The sequence below is a fragment of the Hemiscyllium ocellatum genome, chromosome 8, assembly GCF_020745735.1.
Source record: "Hemiscyllium ocellatum isolate sHemOce1 chromosome 8, sHemOce1.pat.X.cur, whole genome shotgun sequence".
Classification (NCBI taxonomy): domain Eukaryota; kingdom Metazoa; phylum Chordata; class Chondrichthyes; order Orectolobiformes; family Hemiscylliidae; genus Hemiscyllium; species Hemiscyllium ocellatum.
In genome coordinates, this window is record NC_083408.1 from 30,724,238 (window position 1) to 30,742,174 (window position 17,937).

Consider the following 17,937-nt stretch of genomic DNA (forward strand, 5'->3'; position numbering starts at 1 on the left):
GTCTATGGCTTTGTTTCAGGGTTCCCCAACTCAAAAGCATAAGACTGCAGATGTTGGAAATCTGAAATTGAAAATACAAAGTTCTTGAAATACTTGGCAAGTCTGGTGATATCTGTGGAGAAAAAAAACTGAGTTAACTTTTCAGGTCATCAACTTTTATAAGAACCGGGAAAAAGATATGTGACAGATTTTCAGTGAATATAGTGATAGGAAAGTGAGGAAGTGGAGGAATGACTAAAAGGAATTGATGGGTGGAATGGCACGAGGAATTAAAGAATGAAGGGGATGGTTGTGCAAGGCAGATACAGATATTAATGAAATAATAAAAGGTAATCTGAGAAGAATAGTTAATAGTACCAATACAATCTATTTGTAAAGAAAAGTGGGATTAGTGGTAGTGACCTGAAATAGTTGAAACCAATTTGGAGAAAAATATAAAGCATCTGATGGAAAACTGGCAACTACTGGTTAAGTTAGGTTAAGTTAGTCTCCTGTTCCATTTAAAAAAAACAATTCCAATAAGCTTAAACTACTACAACAACAGCAATTTAAACTAACATGTTGCTGTTAATGTAGCAAGGCATATCATAGGAATATCATAAAACAACATTTCCCTGATTTACACAAAGATATGTTGGGTCAAATGACCGACGACCATAAGAAATAGGAACATGAGCCTGCTGCTCCATTCAGTAAGATCCTGGCTGAGCCAACATTCCTCACATCCACTTTCCTGTGTTTTCCCTATAACCCTCGATTCCCCTACTGGTCAAGAAACTATCTGCCTCAGCCTGAAATATACATAAGAATTCTGTTCACACAGCTCTCTGCGGTAAGGAGTCGAAAAACTCTAAACCCTCTGAAAGATGACGCTCCCACCCCCACCCCCAACCTCTGCTCAGTGTTAGGTTGGCACCTCTTAATTCTGAGATGTGCCCTCAGGTCCTATACCCTCCCTTGAGGGGCGGCATCCTCTCAACATTTACCCTGTCAAGCTCTTAAGTATTGTGTAGGTTTCAGTGAGATCACTTCTCATTCTTCTAAACTCCAGTGAATAGGATCCCAACCTCTTCAGCCTTTGCTCATAGGACAATCCCTCCATACTGGGGATCATTCAAGTGAACCTTTCACTGTCTCCAGTGAAATGATAACTCCCCTTAAATAAGGGGATCGAAACTACTCCAGGTACTTCAGATATGGTCTCACCAGCAGCTTGCACAGTTGCAGTAAGACTTCTCTACTCTTATACTCCAACCCTCTTGAAATAAGGACCACCTTTCCATAGATTTTGTAATTAACCTGCTGTATCTGTGTGCTAGCTTTGTGTTTCATGAACAAGTAACCCCAAGTCCCTTACGTGAACAGAATTCTTATGTATATTTAAGACTGAGGCAAATAGTTTCTTGACCAATAGGGGAATCGAGGGTTATAGGGAAAACACAGGAAAGTGGATGTGAGGAATGTTGGCTCAGCCAGGATCTCACTGAATGGAGCAGCAGGCTTAAGGGACCTCATGTTCCTAATTCTTGTAGTCTTCGGTCATTTGACCCAACATATCTTTGTGTTGCGCCTTTCTGCAGTTCTTCTCCATCTAAATAATATTCCCCTCCAGTCCCTCCTAAAATGAACAACTTCACATTTTCCCGCGTTACACTCCATTTGCCAACATATTGCCCATTTAGTTAACCTGTCATTATCTCTCTGTGAATTGTTTGTTTGTATCCCTCTCAGAACCTACCTTTCCACCTATTTTTGTGTCGTCTGCAAATTTAACCGCAGTGCATTCACTTCCTTCCTGAAAGTCATTTATATATACTGTATTGTAAACAGTTGTGAAATCAGCACAGGTGTCTGTGGGTCCCCACTGGTTGTGGATTGCCAACCTCAAAAAGAATCCCTTATCCCCACTCGCTGTAACTAAGGGTTCTTGTGGTACAGTGGTAATGCCTACCTCCGAGCCAGGTTCACATCCCACCTGCTCTGGTGTGTCATAAGAGCCCTAAACAGATTGACTCGAAAACATCACCACTTGCTGTTTCCTGCCCATGAGCCAATTCTCAATGAATGCTGAGAAATTATCTCCAACACCATGGTTATTTATGACATAACCTTTGTGAGGCACCTTGTCAAACACCTTCTGGAAGTCCAAATATAACACATCTCCTGGTTTCCCTCTCTCCACTCTGATTAAGGCTTCTTTGAAAAACTCTAATAAATTAGTTGGTGGCTCAGTGGTTGGCACTGCTGTCTCACAGCGTCAGGGACCCGGGCTCGATTCCAGCCTTGGGTGACTGTCTGTGTGGGATTTGCGTGTTCTCCCCGTGTCTGTGTGGGTTTCCTCCCACAGTCCAGAGATGTGCAGGTTAGGTGAACTGGCCATGCTACATTACCCATAGTGTTCATGGATGTGTAGGTTAGGTGCATTAGTTAGGGGAAATGTAGAGTAATAGGGTAGGGGAATGGGTCTGCGAGGGATACTCTTTGGAGGTTAAGTGTGGACTTGCTGGGTTGAAGGGCCTGTTTCCACACTGTAGGGATTCTATGAAATAGTCAGGGACCATTTCATGACGTCATGCTGATTCTGCTTGATTGCTTTGTGATTTTCCAAATGCTCTGCTATTATTTCCTTAATGATCGGTACCAGCACTTTTCTAACAAGAGATGTTGGGCTAATTGGCCTGTAGTTAACTTTTTGCCTCCCTCCGTTTTTGGATAGAAGTGTCACATCAGCAGTTTTCCAGAGCTCTGGTACTTCTCCAGAATCCAACGCTCAGTCAAACAGTTGTGTTTTGCAGAGTATCCAAGAGGAGAAGAGTGAGATAGGAAATTTGGGACAGAATTGAAAAGCTTAGGACCTTGATAGCTGATGGTGTGGCCGTCAATGATGGAATAATTAAAATTGGAGATGCTCATGAGGACAGAAATAGAATAGTCCAGTTATCTCAGCCAGTTGAGTTAGAAGACAATGATAGGCAAATGTGAAAGCTTGAAAGCACTTGAAAACAAGGCACTGCATGACTAGGAGTGTGTGTGTGTGTGTGTGTCTCTATCTCTCTCTCTCTCTGTCATCCCTGTCCCTGTCTCACTTTCGCTCCCTCTGTCCCTCCCACTCTCTGTCTGTCTGTGTATCTCTCTCTCTCTCTCTCTCTCTCTCTCTCTCACTTGAGCACGCGCGCACACTTTCTCTCACACGCACTCTCTCATTTTCTCTGTCTCCTGAAGACTCCCCATGGCCCAAAAACAGCCTCAGCCCTACAAAGTAGCCTTACTTAGGATGTCGATCCTTGTGTTGTTGGTTGTTCCTGGCAGCAAAAATCCCCCACTGTTTCTTGAAATCATGCCATAAGCTTGATTTACTATTTGATCTGAAAGACAGCACATCTAACAGCATAGAATTCCCCTGATGCTGCTCAGGAGTCTCACAGTTGATAAACCCACAGCCATCTGACTAACACAGTGAAACATAATGATTCGGCATCTGTTCCCTTGGAGAAATATAGTACTTTTTACTGACAGCTTTTTGCTTTCCTTCCAGGGGTAAGTGCAGTGTTACACTGCTAAACGAAACAGAGTTACTTCTATCCTACCTGGAACGTGAGGTAAGGACCTGTTTCTGGAAGTATTTGTGGTCTATTAATGCGGTTGTTTCAGTATCTGTTATTTGTTTTATTTTCCTGTATTGTTCAGCAATAGATCATTGTGTCTCTGCTAATCTTGTATCTTAATGCTTGGAGGCAGCTTGAAGGCTTGCACTGAGCCACACCATCTGCAGGATCTTGAGCTTGATTTCACTGATTTGAGATGAAACGGTAAGAAGGATGACATGGCTGGCCCTGGTGAAGAGGGTAGAGAGTGCGGAAAAGAATTATTTAAACATCTCGGCACAGGGCAGCACAGTGGCTCAGTGGTTAGCAAGCGCCGGGGACCCAGGTTCGATTCCAGCCCCAGGCGACTATCTGTGTGGAGTTTACACATTCTCCCCGTGTCTGTGTGACTTTCCTCTGGGTGCTTCGGTTTCCTCCCACGATCCGAAGATGTGCAGGTCAGGTAAACTGGCCATGCTAAATTGCCTATAGTGTTCAGGGATGTGTAGAGTTAGGTGCATTAGTCAGGGGAAATGCAGAGTAACAGGGTAGGGGAATGGGTCTGTGTAGGTTACTCTTCAGAGGGTCTGTGTGGACCTCTTAGGCCAAATGGCCTGTTTCCATGCTGTAGATTCTATCATCCCTCTGCAGGTTGTTATGAAGGAGCACTCTGTTGCTCCTTTGCATGCCACCATCAGCAATGTCCCCATTGCTAAATAACAAACTAAGAGCACTCATTGTTGAGGCATTCAAACAAAAAAGAAATGCTTCATTTAGTAACTATCAGTGCCTTTAAGAGACGAAGGAGTGGCATTGAGAGGTCTTGGATTCTTTATTCTAAATCCAGTCTACTTAACCTTGGCAGTGCTACAGAGTGAAATTGGCCAAACATCTGGCATGAAGGTCCTGATCTGTGGAGGAATTTCAGGAATGAGATGTTGGTTTTCTATTTGAGACCTTGATATAGTCAAGCTGTGCCTTGGGCCCTTATCAGACCGATCATTTTGGAACAGCGAGCGGGGGAACCCAGTTGGATAGGAGACAAAGATTCAGTTTCCTGACAGCAGGATGAAGTTTCTGCCCTAAGTTCTCAGAACCTTTCAAGTAGGTTGGCTTTCCTGATCTTGATGCAAACCTGTTTTGAACTCACTAGCATCCCATTATTACTCATTAACATCCCAAGCTACTGAAGTTACAATCACTGCTGATGACAAACTTGTGAGGGAATGAAGTAAAACGTGTGTGTTCACAAATCCGGCATATACATATAGAAGTTAGGTTAGTTTTTTTTCCCCTTCTCGGTTCTGAAGAAGACAAAAGTCTTCACTATTTGGTTCCTTCGTAACCAAGATGTTTCTTTGCACAAGTGCTTACGTTATAAGGGGTGAAGCCTGTTCAAGTGAAATAGCTCATCAGCTGATGCTGGCAAAGCTGACCTGGAAGGCAAGCAGGGTGGAGCTCCAAGGGGCTGGTATAGTTTGCTTAATAAAGGTGCTTCAGGTAGAATGGAACTTAAAGGATGTGATTGTCAGGGGCACTGTATGCGAGAGTGGAGGGAGCAATTCTTAGGGGACGGGGTTAAGATAAACGGAGTAAGTTTAAACAAGATTTGAGGGGCAAGTTTTTTTTTACACAGAGGGTGGGATGTACTGCCAGAGGAGGTCGTGGACGTGGATACTATAGAAACATTTAAGAGGCAACTTGACAGATAAATGGATAGGTAGGAATAGATGGATGCAGAACACGTAGAGGCAAAAGGTTTTTAGTTTAAAAAAGCATCATATGTCGGCACAGTCTTGGTGGGCTGAAGGGCCTGTTGCTGTTGTTATTTGAGGAAATTATGCAGAAGGGAGAATCATGGTGATCGGGATAAGGGGGGGAAGGAAGAGTAGGAGGTACATATTTACAGTGGGGATCGCAATGGAGCTATTAGGTGAATTTGTGATAGAGTTGGAGCAGACTGGATGGGATTCAGTTCTGAGGGTCAGTACAGACTTGGTGGGTTGAATGGCCTCTTTCTGCATTGGGATTCTATGATGCTATCTCAGAGTTTCTCCTGCTTCGGTAGGAGATAACATCTCTGTGCGTGATAACATCTCTGAACAGGTTCATTCAAAAAATAAATAAGTAACCAATGTAACAGTGGAGAAAGGTTTCCTCTTTGCACCATTCGCTTAGTGCAATGCTCAGGTTTAGGCACTGGTTCAGACCATATCCTGTGCTAGATTGTTTCTGATTTGACAGTGGTGGAAAAATAAAGTTAGATCTAATTTCCAGTTATTAATTAAAGGGATTGGACTTAATATGACTGGATTTCGAATAATCTGTGCAATAAATTGATTTACTGACTTTGTATATTAAAGGAAGTATTGCTCCTTCAAAATGGAATTCTAAGTAGCACAGTTGTGATTTAAGATTAGATTAGATTCCTTACAGTGTGGAAACAGGCCCTTCGGCCCAACCAGTCCACACTGACCCTCTGAAGAATAACCCACCCAGACCCATTTCCCTCTGACTAATGCATCTAACACTGTGGGCAATTTAGCATGGCCAATTCACCTCACTTGCACATCATTATTGTGGGATTCTTTCAAACTCCTGCAAGAACATGTTGACTATCCTAACACTAGGGCATTAGCTCGATATTGTTTCCAGAATTGCATATCACTTTAAGATGATCAACACGTAATTAGCAATACTTTATAATCTAACAAAACAAAACTTAAGCTGTGAAAAGAGGATATTTATTTGATATACATATGCATTTTAGATGAAATAAAAGCTGGCCATTCTAGTTTGCAAATACCTGATCTCATCTAATCTTCTGAAGTTATGCAGACTTGGGCCTGATCAGTACTGTACTTGGATATGAGGCCGCCTGAGAATACCAGGTGCACTAGACTCCTATTTCCAGCAGAGGTCGCTAATGTCACCACACTGTATTTGCATTGAGAGTCTTGTGTGCTGCAGTGGTAGTGTCTTTACCTATGGGCCATCAGGTCTGAATTCCAGTCCTGACCCTCCCCAGACTTGTGCCACGACAGGTCAGAACTGTTTGATTAAAAACATCTGTACAGTGAAAGACTTTTGAAAGTCCTCCTTCACTCTGCAGCAGGACCCAAATGCTCGTGATTCACTTGCTGCTACCAGTTTCCAGCCTCTCTCAGTAACCGATCTTCTCATCAAATTAAGAACGTAAAAACGTATAGTTGAACATTGATTTATCGTATAACTAATTTTTCTAAAAAGTGACACGTGTTTTTGCGTTACATGGGTGAATGGAATTTTTACAGCATGGGAGGGGAACTCAAAAGCTAAAAGATTGAGGAAGCCCTGTATAGAGGCAACTTTATTTTGTATCTAACCTAGATTGATCACAACCTCCAGATGTGTACAATCATTGTAAAGAATGTGTTACTTGATAATAAATTCATAATGTACCTGTCCTGGGTCAGTGCAGAAGGAGCTTTACTCTATTTCCAAACCAGGCTGTAGCTGCCTGAGAGCATGAAGTAGAAAATATATCATGCCACAATATTCATCCTTCATTAGGCTGGCAAGGAATACAACCAGCTGTTTTTAAAAAATGTTCAAGTGACCCGACATTGGTGTCCCTGCTCATTCAAATTCATTTGGCATTTCAGTTTCAGGACAAGCAGAGTTGTGTCATATGAGTTTATGTTGACTTGTCTTCCTGTTTTACCCTTTCCCTTCAGGACACTTTTTTTTATTCACTCGTCTATGATCCACAGCTGAAGACCCTTTTGGCAGATAAGGGAGAAATCCGTGTTGGGCCCCAATACCAGGCAGACATTACAGACCTACTGAAAGAAGGTAAATGGCCAGTGGGGTTGGCACATGAACATCGAGAGCTCACAACAATTGAGGGACACCAAATTCTTTAAAAGAACTACACACGCAGACTTACTCCTCATTATGAATTTCAGGTTACTATTAGATTCCTGTTTGGTTCAGCATCATCAAAGACACTGACCACTTCAGAGCAAATCAAAACAGTCACAGTTATCCAGCTGTGAGCTTTCTTTGCAACAACCCTTAGTGAACTTGCATGAATGAGGCACTTATAACATTATGTAGTGAATGGTAGTCGGAAGTTTTATTTTCTTTGTTCATTGGTGTGGGTTATGCTGGCTATGCCCATTCCCAATTACCCTTGAGAAAGTGAGCCATCTTCCTGAATTGCTGCAGCCCATGTCAAGCGGGTATTCTCACATTGCAATGGGATTTTGACCCATCAATGATGAAGGATTGGTGAGGTAGTTCCAAGTCAGGATGATACGTGGCTGGGAGAGGAAATAAAAGGTGGTGAAGTTCCCATGCATCTGCTGACCTTGACCTTCAGGTGTTAGACGCTAAAGGTTTGGAAGATGCTGTTGAAGGAGTCTTAGTGACTTGCTGCAATGCATATTGTAGCTGGTACACACTCGTGCCACTGCATATTGGTGGTGGTGGAAGTGATTATTGAAGGTGGCGGATGAAGATTGGAGTGCTAATTAAGTGGTTGGCTTTGTCTGGAATGGTATCAATCTTCTTGATCATTGTCAGAGTTGTACTAATCTAGCTAAAAGGAGAGTATTTCATCACACTTCTGATTTGTGCCTTATGGTGGCCAGGCTTTGGAGAGTCAGGAGATGAGTTACAGATGAGCAGAATTTCTAGTCTGTCACCTGCTTTTGCAGCCATAGTATTTATACAACTGGTTCAGTTCCTTTTCTAGTCAATGCTAACCCCCAGGGTGTTAACAGTTTGAGATTTGGTCTTGAAATAACATTGAATGTCAGTGAAAGACATTGGATTCTTTAAAAGAACTACACACGCAGACTTACTCCCCATTATGAATTTCCAAACCTGTTGGAATTCTTTGAAGAGGTGACAAGTAGGTTAGACCAGGGAAACCCAGTGAATGTGGTCTATCTAGACTTCCAAAAGGCCTTTGATAAGGTGCCACACGGGAGGCTGCTGAGCAAGATGAGGGCCCATGGTGTTCAAGGTGAGCTACTGGTATGGATTGAGGATTGGCTGTCTGACAGAAGGCAGAGAGTTGGGATAAAAGGTTCTTTTTCGGAATGGCAGCCGGTGACAAGCGGTGTCCCGTAGGGTTCAGTGTTGGGGCCACAGCTGTTCACGTTATATATTAATGATCTGGATGAAGGTACTGGGGGCATTCTAGCGAAGTTTGCCGATGATACGAAGTTAGGTGGACAGGCAGGTAGTACTGAGGAAGTTGGGAGGCTGCAGAAGGATCTAGACAGTTTGGGAGAGTGGTCCAGGAAATGGCTGATGGAATTCAACGTGAGCAAATGCGAGGTCTTGCACTTTGGGAAAAAAGAATAAAAGCATAGACTACTTTCTAAACGGTGAGAAAATTCGTAAAGCTAAAGTACAAAGGGATCTGGGAGTGCTAGTTGAGGATTCTCTAAAGGTAAACATGTAGGTTGAGTCCGTGATTAAAAAAGTGAATGCAATGTTGTCATTTATCTCAAGACGGTTGGAGTATAAAAGGACCGTTGTGCTACTGAGACTTTATAAAGCTCTGGTTAGGCCCCATTTGGAGTACTGAGTCCAGTTTTGGTCCTCACACCTCAGGAAGGACATACTAGCACTGGAACGTGTCCAGCGGTGATTCACACGGATGATCCCTGGAATGGTTGGCCTAACATACGTGGAACGGCTGAGGATCCTGGGATTGTATTCATTGGAGTTTAGAAGATTAAGGGGAGATTTAATAGAAACTTACAAGAAAACACATGGCTTGGAAAGGGTAGACGCTAGGAAATTGTTTCCGTTAGGCGAGGAGACTAGGACCCATGGACACAGCCTTAGAATTAGAGGGGGTCAATTCAGAACAGAAATGGGGAGACGTTTCTTCAGCCAGAGAGTGGTGGGCCTGTGGAATTCATTGCCGCAGAGTGCAGTGGAGGCCGGGACGCTAAATGTCTTCAAGGCAGATATTGATACTTCCTTGTGACATCAAGAATTTAAGGGCTTCGGGGAGAATGTGGGTAAGTGGAATTGAAATGCCCATCAGCCATGATTGAATGGCGGAATGGACTCGAAGGGCTGAATGGTCTTACTTCCACTCCTTTGTCTTATGATTGAATTCTGTCTTGTTGGAGATGGTTATTGCCTAGCACTTGTGTGACACAAATGTTATTTGGGTAGTGATGGATAACTCATTGTCCTTTCTTTACTTCACTTCAAAAATGCTTCATTATCTGTGAAGTGCTTTAGGACATTCTGATATTATGAAAAGTGCTCTATAACTGCAAGTTCTTTTTTTTTCTGCTTTGGTTAAAATTCCTGTTGTAATTTTAATCCTTTTCTCTGTGAAGGATTTTGGAGATAATTCTTGACATTATGAATGTAACATCATATCTAAAATGTATTTGCAGCACAAATCAAAATCTCATCTAAACCAAAGGCTAATATTACTTGTAAAACTAGGATGAGAATTTCTTTTAAGAGTTGCTTTTGATCTGTGATTCCAATTTTAAAGTAGCCAAATTCCTATTTTTTTCTAAACAAAACATAGCAAAGAACTGCAGATGCTGTAAATCAAAATCACAACAGATTTTTTTCTGATCCTTTATTTCTTTTAAAAGTTTAGCATTTTCACTTTTCTCTCGTTTATTCTACCTAATTGTAAAATTTCATTGAAGTATTGTAAGTACCATCAGCCTCATCTACAAACTTAAGATGCTCTTAAGACACTTTTAGTCCTATTCACAGAATGTATGGAAAAGGGGTTTCTATCCAACTAAGGACTAGGAAATTGGAGAAACCCAAACAAAATTGAATTCTTTTGGGTTTTCTCCAGATCCAGATGTTGTTGCTTCAAGTCTAGATCGTTGAATTATTAAAAACAGTGGTCTCACACTAAGAACAGTATTACATACATCTATTTGGTCTTTGACTAACTTCCTATTCTGGGTCACTCACTTCAGTAGTATATGTCTTTGTTTCATGATCATCCCTCCTACATGGCACTGTGATATGTAATACATTATCTATACTTAGACAGAGAGTATAGTTATGGTATTCCCTCTGTGGAATGGAGATGACATATTACATAGAATGGCAATCCCTTATCTCCCATGCCTCCGTGATTATCACAGTCTGGAATGGAGGCCCAGAGATGAGTTTGACCTAATGAAGGTCAAAAGGGAGGTGGACAGCAAATGGTCCCTTAATTATGATGTAGTATTCCTTCTCTTTCATTAAATAGCTATTTTGGAATATGCATATTAATGCTCTTCACTACTAGAACAGCGCAATACGGGCCCTTTGGCCCTCGATGTAGTGCCGACCTGTGAAAATAATCTGATGCCCATCTAACCTACACAATTCCATTATTATCCATATGTATGTCCAGTACCCATTTAAATGCCCCTAACATCAACGAGTCTACTACTGTTGCAAGCAGGCCATTCCATGCCCCTACTACTCTCTGAGTGAATAAGCTACCCCTAATATCTATTCTAAATCTATCACCTCTCAATTTAAAGATATGTCCCCTTGTGTTAGCCTTCATCATCCTAGGAAAAAGGCTCTCACTGTCCACCCTATCTAAACCTCTGATTATCTTACATGTCTCGATTAAGTCATCTCTCAACCTTTTTCTCTATACTCCCAAGAATTTTACCATTAGCCCAGTACTCTTTATTCCTGTACTTCTTCCGGAATGACTACCTCACACTTTTCGGCATTAAACTCCATTTGCCACTTCTCAGTCCAGCTCTGCATCTTACCTATATCCCTCTGTAACCCACAACATCCTTCAGCACTATCCACAACTCTGCCTACCTTAGTGTCATCCGCAAATTTACTAACCCATCCTTCTACTCCCACATCCAGATCATTTATAAAAATGTAACAGCAGTGGCCCCAAAACAGACCTTTGCTGCATACCACTGGTAACTGAGCTCCGGGATGAACATTTCCCATCACCCACCACCCTCTGTCTTCTTTCAGCTAGCCAATTTCTGATCCAAACCGCTAAATCGCCTTCAATCCTGAAACTCTGTATTTTGTGCAATAGCCTACCAGGTGTAACCTTATCAAGCACCTTACTGAAGTCCATGCACACCACATCAACTACTTTACACCCATCTACCTGTTTCGTCACCTTCTCGAAGAACTCAATAAGGTTAGTGAGGCATGACCTACTCTTCACAAAACCATGTTGACTATCTCTAATCAACTTATTCCTTTTGAGATGATTATAAATCCTAACTCTTGTAACATTTTGCAACACCTCACCTACAACTGAAGTAAGGCTCACTGGTCTATAATTACCAAGGTTGTCCTGACTCCCCTCCTTAAACAAGGGAACAACATTTGCTATCCTCCAGTCTTCTGGCACCTCTCCTGTCAACAATGATGACATAAAGATCGAAGCCAAAAGCTCTGCAATCTCCTCCCTTGTTTCCCAGAGAATCCAAGGATAATTCCCATCTGGTCCAGGGGTCTTATCTATTTTCAGATCTTCCAAAATTGCTAAAACCTCCTCTTTGTCAACCTCAATACATCTAATCTTGTAGCCTGTACCTCTGTATTCTCACTAACATTGCCCTTTTCCAATGTGAATACTGACGAAAAGTATTCATTAAATGCTGCCCCTATGTCCTCAAATTCCACACACAACTTTACACTACTATCTTTGATTGGCTCTAATCTTACTCTAGTCATTCTTTTATTCCTGATATACCTATGGAAAGCCTTAGGGTTTTCTTTGATCCTATCTGCCAAAAAATTTCTCATGTCCCCTCCTGGCTCTTCTTAGCCCTCTCTCTAGATCTTTTCTGGCTAACTTATAACTCTCAAGTCCCCTAACTGAGCCTTCACGCCTCATCCTTCTTCCTCTTGACAAGGACTTCAACTTTAGTAAACCTGGTTCCCTCTCTTGACAACTACCTCTCTGCCTGATAGGTATATGCTTACCAAGGACCCGCAATAGCTGTTCCTTGAGTAAGCTCGACATTCCCCTGCAGTTACCCTCCCCATCCTGTGCATCCTAAATCTTGCCTCTCCCCCAGTTATACATCGCAGGGAAAGAGGTATATACCTATCCCTGCCTGTTGCTATTGTAAACATACTGTTCTAGAGACACTCAGATCTTGTACAGGTCAGTTGATTTGAGCTGATGTCACTTTCCCACCATCACTTTATGACTGGATGAGTAGTATCATTGCATTTCTTCTATTACAGGAGAGGAGGATGGAAGAGATCAGTCCAAAATGGAAGCCAAAATCTGGGATGGTGACACCCCATTGACAGACAAACAGATTGACCAGTTCTTAGTAGTTGCTCGGTAAGTCCTGACAACATTACCAAAACAATGTGCAGGGAACTGCCAAGCCTGTTTGTAAAGGTGGTGCAGTATAAAGAAGAGTCTGATTGCCTGATAAGTGACTTAAGGCTCGGCCATATTATCACCATTTGAGTCTGATTGCTCCGCGTCATTCAGTACTATTGAGTCTCACTTGATGACAGTGTGCCATGCAGTGAAATCACTGCGTCTGCTAAATAGTGTCCTTGGGGTTTTGGTGCCATTTATAACTTCTGGCAAGGAGACGCATAGATTTAGATTTGAAAGACTTCTGCATGCCTCAGGACACAGACCAGGAGTATCTTTGTTTGGTTCGTGAGTTACCCCAACCAGTGCAGTAATCAGTCTCTGTTTACCTGAGTATTTAATTGGAGGGTAAGGTCCAACAAGGGTTGTCCATTGCTGTATGCCATCAAGAATCTGAAGTTGGGCTGTCCTCATGAACCACTACAGTAGTGAAGATGCTGCTACCGCAAGCTGTTTGGTAACATCTGAATGGCTCACTGTGCCACTGCGAGTGCAGTTAACAATTGGCCACATAAGTTTGGAACTGGAGTTGCGCATTGCTCCCTGTCAGTATGACCAATGTCAATTTAAATTGAAAAAAAGCTATTATTTTCTTGGGACTGCATTGTTCAAACAAAACAAAACGAAAAGCTATGTGTAATATTTCTGGTCCTTTCCAGGTCTGTAGGTACATTTGCCCGTGCTTTAGACTGCAGTAGTTCAGTGAGACAGCCTAGTTTGCACATGAGTGCAGCTGCTGCCTCCAGGGATATCACTCAGGTAAGAAATAGCATGCAACTGCTCCTGTGTATAGTATCACGCTATTGCTCCTGTTGTTGACTGCATTCTCTATAGATTGCTTGTGGTCTTTTTTTCTTCCCCTGTGGTGACTGAGAGATTTACAAGACTATTGCTAGAAATGGAGAATTTTAGTGAGGAAAGCTGGGTATGTTTTCTTTGAAGTTGACGTGGCTGAAGAGAGATTTAAGTTTGGGTGAATAGAAGTACGGGGAGTCTGGAGAGAGTGGGCAGGATTTTGCTATTTCCATTTGCAAAATAACTGGTGGAGGGGATTAGAGGGGAGGTGAACAGTAATCTTTTTCACTGGTGGATGGTAAAGATTAAGAGCTCATCACTTAAGAGGATGGTGGAGGTGCAAAACCCCTCTCTCATTTTAAGAAATACTTCAGTATGCACTTGAGTTCATGTAGACTACAGGCTAAGGACGAAGAGCTAGAAAGTGGAATTAAATTGGTGATACAAAAGCTCAATACAAAACGTAAGATCACATTCGGTTGAATTACTTATTAGTTTGGGTAGAGGAATGACCAACCAACAGAAAGAGAGTCAGAAGAAAAAGAGGTCTTTTTCTGGTTGGCAAATTGTAATTAGTGGGGAGGCACAGTCTGATCCTCAGACCCCAACTATTAATAATCCATATTAATGGCATGGATATGGGGATAGAAGGTACTATAGTCAGGTTTGCAGATGACACTAAAATTGGTAGGACAGTAAGTTGCAATGAAGAAATTTACAAATGGATATAGATAGGTTAAGTGAATTTGGCAGATGCAGTTTAATGTGGAAAAGTGAAAGTTATCAATTTTGCTCAGAAGAATTGAAAGGCAACGTATTATCTAAATGGAGAGAAGCTTCGGAGTACCTCAGGGCAAAGGGATCTGAGAGTCCTTGTACATGAATTGTAGAAAATGAGTGTAGACATTGAACATGTAATAAGGTAGGCAAAAGAAAGATTGACATTTATTGCTACAGGAATAGTTTATAAAAGTATGGGGAGTGTTGCAGCAACTCTACAAAGCATTTGTAAACCACACTTGGGAGTATTGCACATATTTTGATCCCCTTACTTCAGGAGGAATATAGTTGCATTGGAGGCATTTCGGAGGTGGTTCACTAGATTGATTACAGAAGTGAGGAATTTGTCTTATGAAGAGAAATTGAGCAGTTTAAGTCTGCTGTGTGGAGTTTTGGAAGAATGAGAGGAGATCTGATTGTGGTATATAAGATGCTAAAGGGGATTGACAAGGTAGATGTAGAAATGATTCCTCAATGGTAGATGGTTCCTTGTATGGGCCAATCTAGAACGAGAGGTCATAGTTTTAGGATAAGGGGTAGTAGATCGAAAACAGAAATAATGAGAAATTATTTCTGTCAAGGGACCATGAATCTGTAGAATTCACTACCCCAGGAAAACTGAGTAAATGTAAGGAGGAGATGGACTGATTTTTAATTAGTGACAGGTTGAAGGATTATGGAGAGTGGGCAGGATAGTGGAGTTAAATTTAAGCTGAGATCAGCCATGATCACATTGAATGGTAGAGCAGGCTCAAAGGGCTGAATTGCCAACTGCTGCTCCTAGTTCTTATTGTCCCCAACGAGATTTGTAGCAGACTTTGGTGATTTTGTCCAACATGATAACAACAAATTTGGTAGTCTGTTCTGGACTCCTAACAATGGCTTTTTCTACACTGGCATGGGCATGGTGGACTGAATAGACTGTGACATGCTTGTATTTCAATTTTTTAAAATGGTTCTGTTGCAAACCTCCCTATGTTCAATTGTGTCAGCAGTGTTAGTCATATCTCAGTCAGAGCACTCTTGCCTCACTTGGGGCGTCATGGTGGCTCAGTGGTTAACACTGCTGCCTCACAGCACCAGGGCCTTGGGTTCGATTCCAGCCTCAGGCAGCTGTCTGTGTGGAGTTTGCACATTCTCCCCGTGTCTGCGTGGGTTTCCTCTGGGTGCTCGGGTTTCCTCCCACAGTCCAAAGACGTGCAGATCAGGTGAATTGGCCATGCTAAATTGCCCATAGTGTTAGGTGCATTAGTCAGAGGGAAATGGGTCTGGCTGGGTTACTCTTTGGAGGGTTGGTAAGGACTGGTTGGACCAAAGGGCCTGTTTCCACCCTGTAGGGGATCTAATCTAATCTCTGATCAAAAAGTCATGGTTTGAGTTCCACTTCCAAGAGGTGAGCACAAATCTTGGCTGACACTCCAGGTGAGTCCTGAGTGCTGCATTTCCAATAACATCATGGTTAATCTGTTTGTATTTGCAGTAGCTCATTCTCACTTATCCCTGACAGCCTCAGATTTTTATGCAAAAACCGAAATTGCTGGGGAGGCTCAGCGGGCTCTGGAACATCTGTGGAGAGAAATCAGAGTTAACATTTTGGTTTTGGTGACCCTTCCTCAGAACTGATGGTAGCTAGAGAAAGGTTGGATTTTACGCAGAAGATAGCGTGAGGGGAGTCGGTGAGGAGTAAACAATAGGTGGAGATTGCAGGAAATAACATGGCTCTCCTGAAAGCAAACTCATGCAAACAAAAGTTTGTGGGGTTGTGATAGAGGAATAATCAAACTGGAGGACAATGTTCTAGGTCTGAAGTTGTTGAACTCCATATGGAGATAGAGTCCAAAGAAAGAAATGAACAGATGGACAGACAAAGGAGTGGATAACAATTGGCTTGGGAGGATGAATAGCTATGAGTGGACAATTAAGTACTTCTTTTAGTTACTCATGGATTAGAACATCTAATGCTTTCTGCATTTCAGACTTTTGCAGTTCTCCTTCATTTAAATTATACTTTTTAAAAATAACTTCTTCCTGTCAAACTGAACAACTACACAATTTTTAATGTTATACTCCGCCTGCCAGATATTTTGCCTGTTCATTCAATCGGTCTGGAATCTGCTCATGTCCATTTTACAACATATATTCCTGTGTATCTGCAAGTTTAGCTACCATGCTTTTATTCCTCTCTTCTAAGTCTATGGTATAAGTTGCAAAAATGCTGAAACCCCAGCACAGATTCCTGCTGGACTCCATGCGTAACTTCCTGCCAGTCAAAAAATGACCCATTTATAAATACTCTCTGTTCTCTGCCAGCCAGACAATCTACTTTCCATGTGAATATATTGCTCCCTCATTAAGAACTCTGACTTTGCGTAATAGCTTTTTTTTCTATGGCTTCTTATCAAATTCCATGTGGAAATTAAGGTACCCTTACCTATAACCATAAGAGCTATCCATTTTTATCTTTCTAGCTAGCTCCGTCTTGTTAACTCTAATTTATTTCTCTGTTTAACCTTTTTAATCATTCTCTACTGTCCTTTATAATCTTTCCAGTCAACTGACCTGACTATCATTGTTGCACAATAATATGATTTTTCCTTAATTTTGATGTTTTCCTTAGTCTCTTTAGTTAATAAAGAATAATGGGTCCTCCCTTTGGAATTTATCTTTATAGCAGGGATATACGTATATTCTTAAATGTCTGCCATTGCTTAGCAATTGATCTATCCCCTAGCCTGGTATCTCTGTTCTCTACAGCTAGCTCAGCTATCATGCCCATCCAGTTACTATTGCTTACATTTATAAATTAGTCTTTAACCCAATCCTCCCTTTCAAACTGGTGAGGGGCGTAGATAAGGTGACTAGCAAAGGTCGTTTCCCCAGGGTGGGGGAGTTCAAAATTAGTTTTTAAGGGGAGAGGATAAAGTTTTAACAAGGACATGAGGGGCAATGTTTTTATGCAAAATGAACGGCCAGAGGAAGTGGTGGATGCAGGTACAATTAGGACATTAAAAGTACATGAATAAGAAAGGTTTGGAGGGATCTAAGCCAAATGCAGGCAAATGGGACTAGTTTAGTTTGGGAACATGATCAGCATGGACTAGTTGGAATGAAGGGTCTGTTTCCATGCTGTATGACTGTAAAAGTCAAGCATGATATGCTACCTAGAGCTGCCTTATCTCTGATGTCACGAATTAATCCTTACACATTATTTAATGTATAGTTTAGTGTAACCTGCTCTCTGGTTGGTTCCAGAATGTGCTGCTCTAATATACAAGAGCACTCTGGTAATGCTATCTTGGAAGAGGAGTTCACAATCTGATTTTTCGGGTTTATGTATCGATTTAAATTTTGCATGATTACCTTTATCACTAGCACCAATGTTTCTTCTTATATGTTTCATCC

The 17,937-nt window shown here is 41.8% G+C and overlaps 1 protein-coding gene across 9 annotated transcripts in view; it reads left to right on the top strand.

Moving 5' to 3' along the window:
- Window positions 1-17,937, top strand: part of LOC132818097 (metastasis-associated protein MTA1-like) — a 151,660-nt gene that overhangs the window by 23,951 nt on the left and 109,772 nt on the right. For all 9 annotated transcript variants that reach the window (XM_060828780.1, XM_060828772.1, XM_060828774.1 and 6 more), the window contains exons 5-8: window positions 3,536-3,599; window positions 7,301-7,418; window positions 12,813-12,915; window positions 13,620-13,719. In XM_060828780.1, the coding sequence (XP_060684763.1) occupies window positions 3,536-3,599; window positions 7,301-7,418; window positions 12,813-12,915; window positions 13,620-13,719 (385 nt within the window). The remainder of the gene's footprint in view (window positions 1-3,535; window positions 3,600-7,300; window positions 7,419-12,812; window positions 12,916-13,619; window positions 13,720-17,937) is intronic.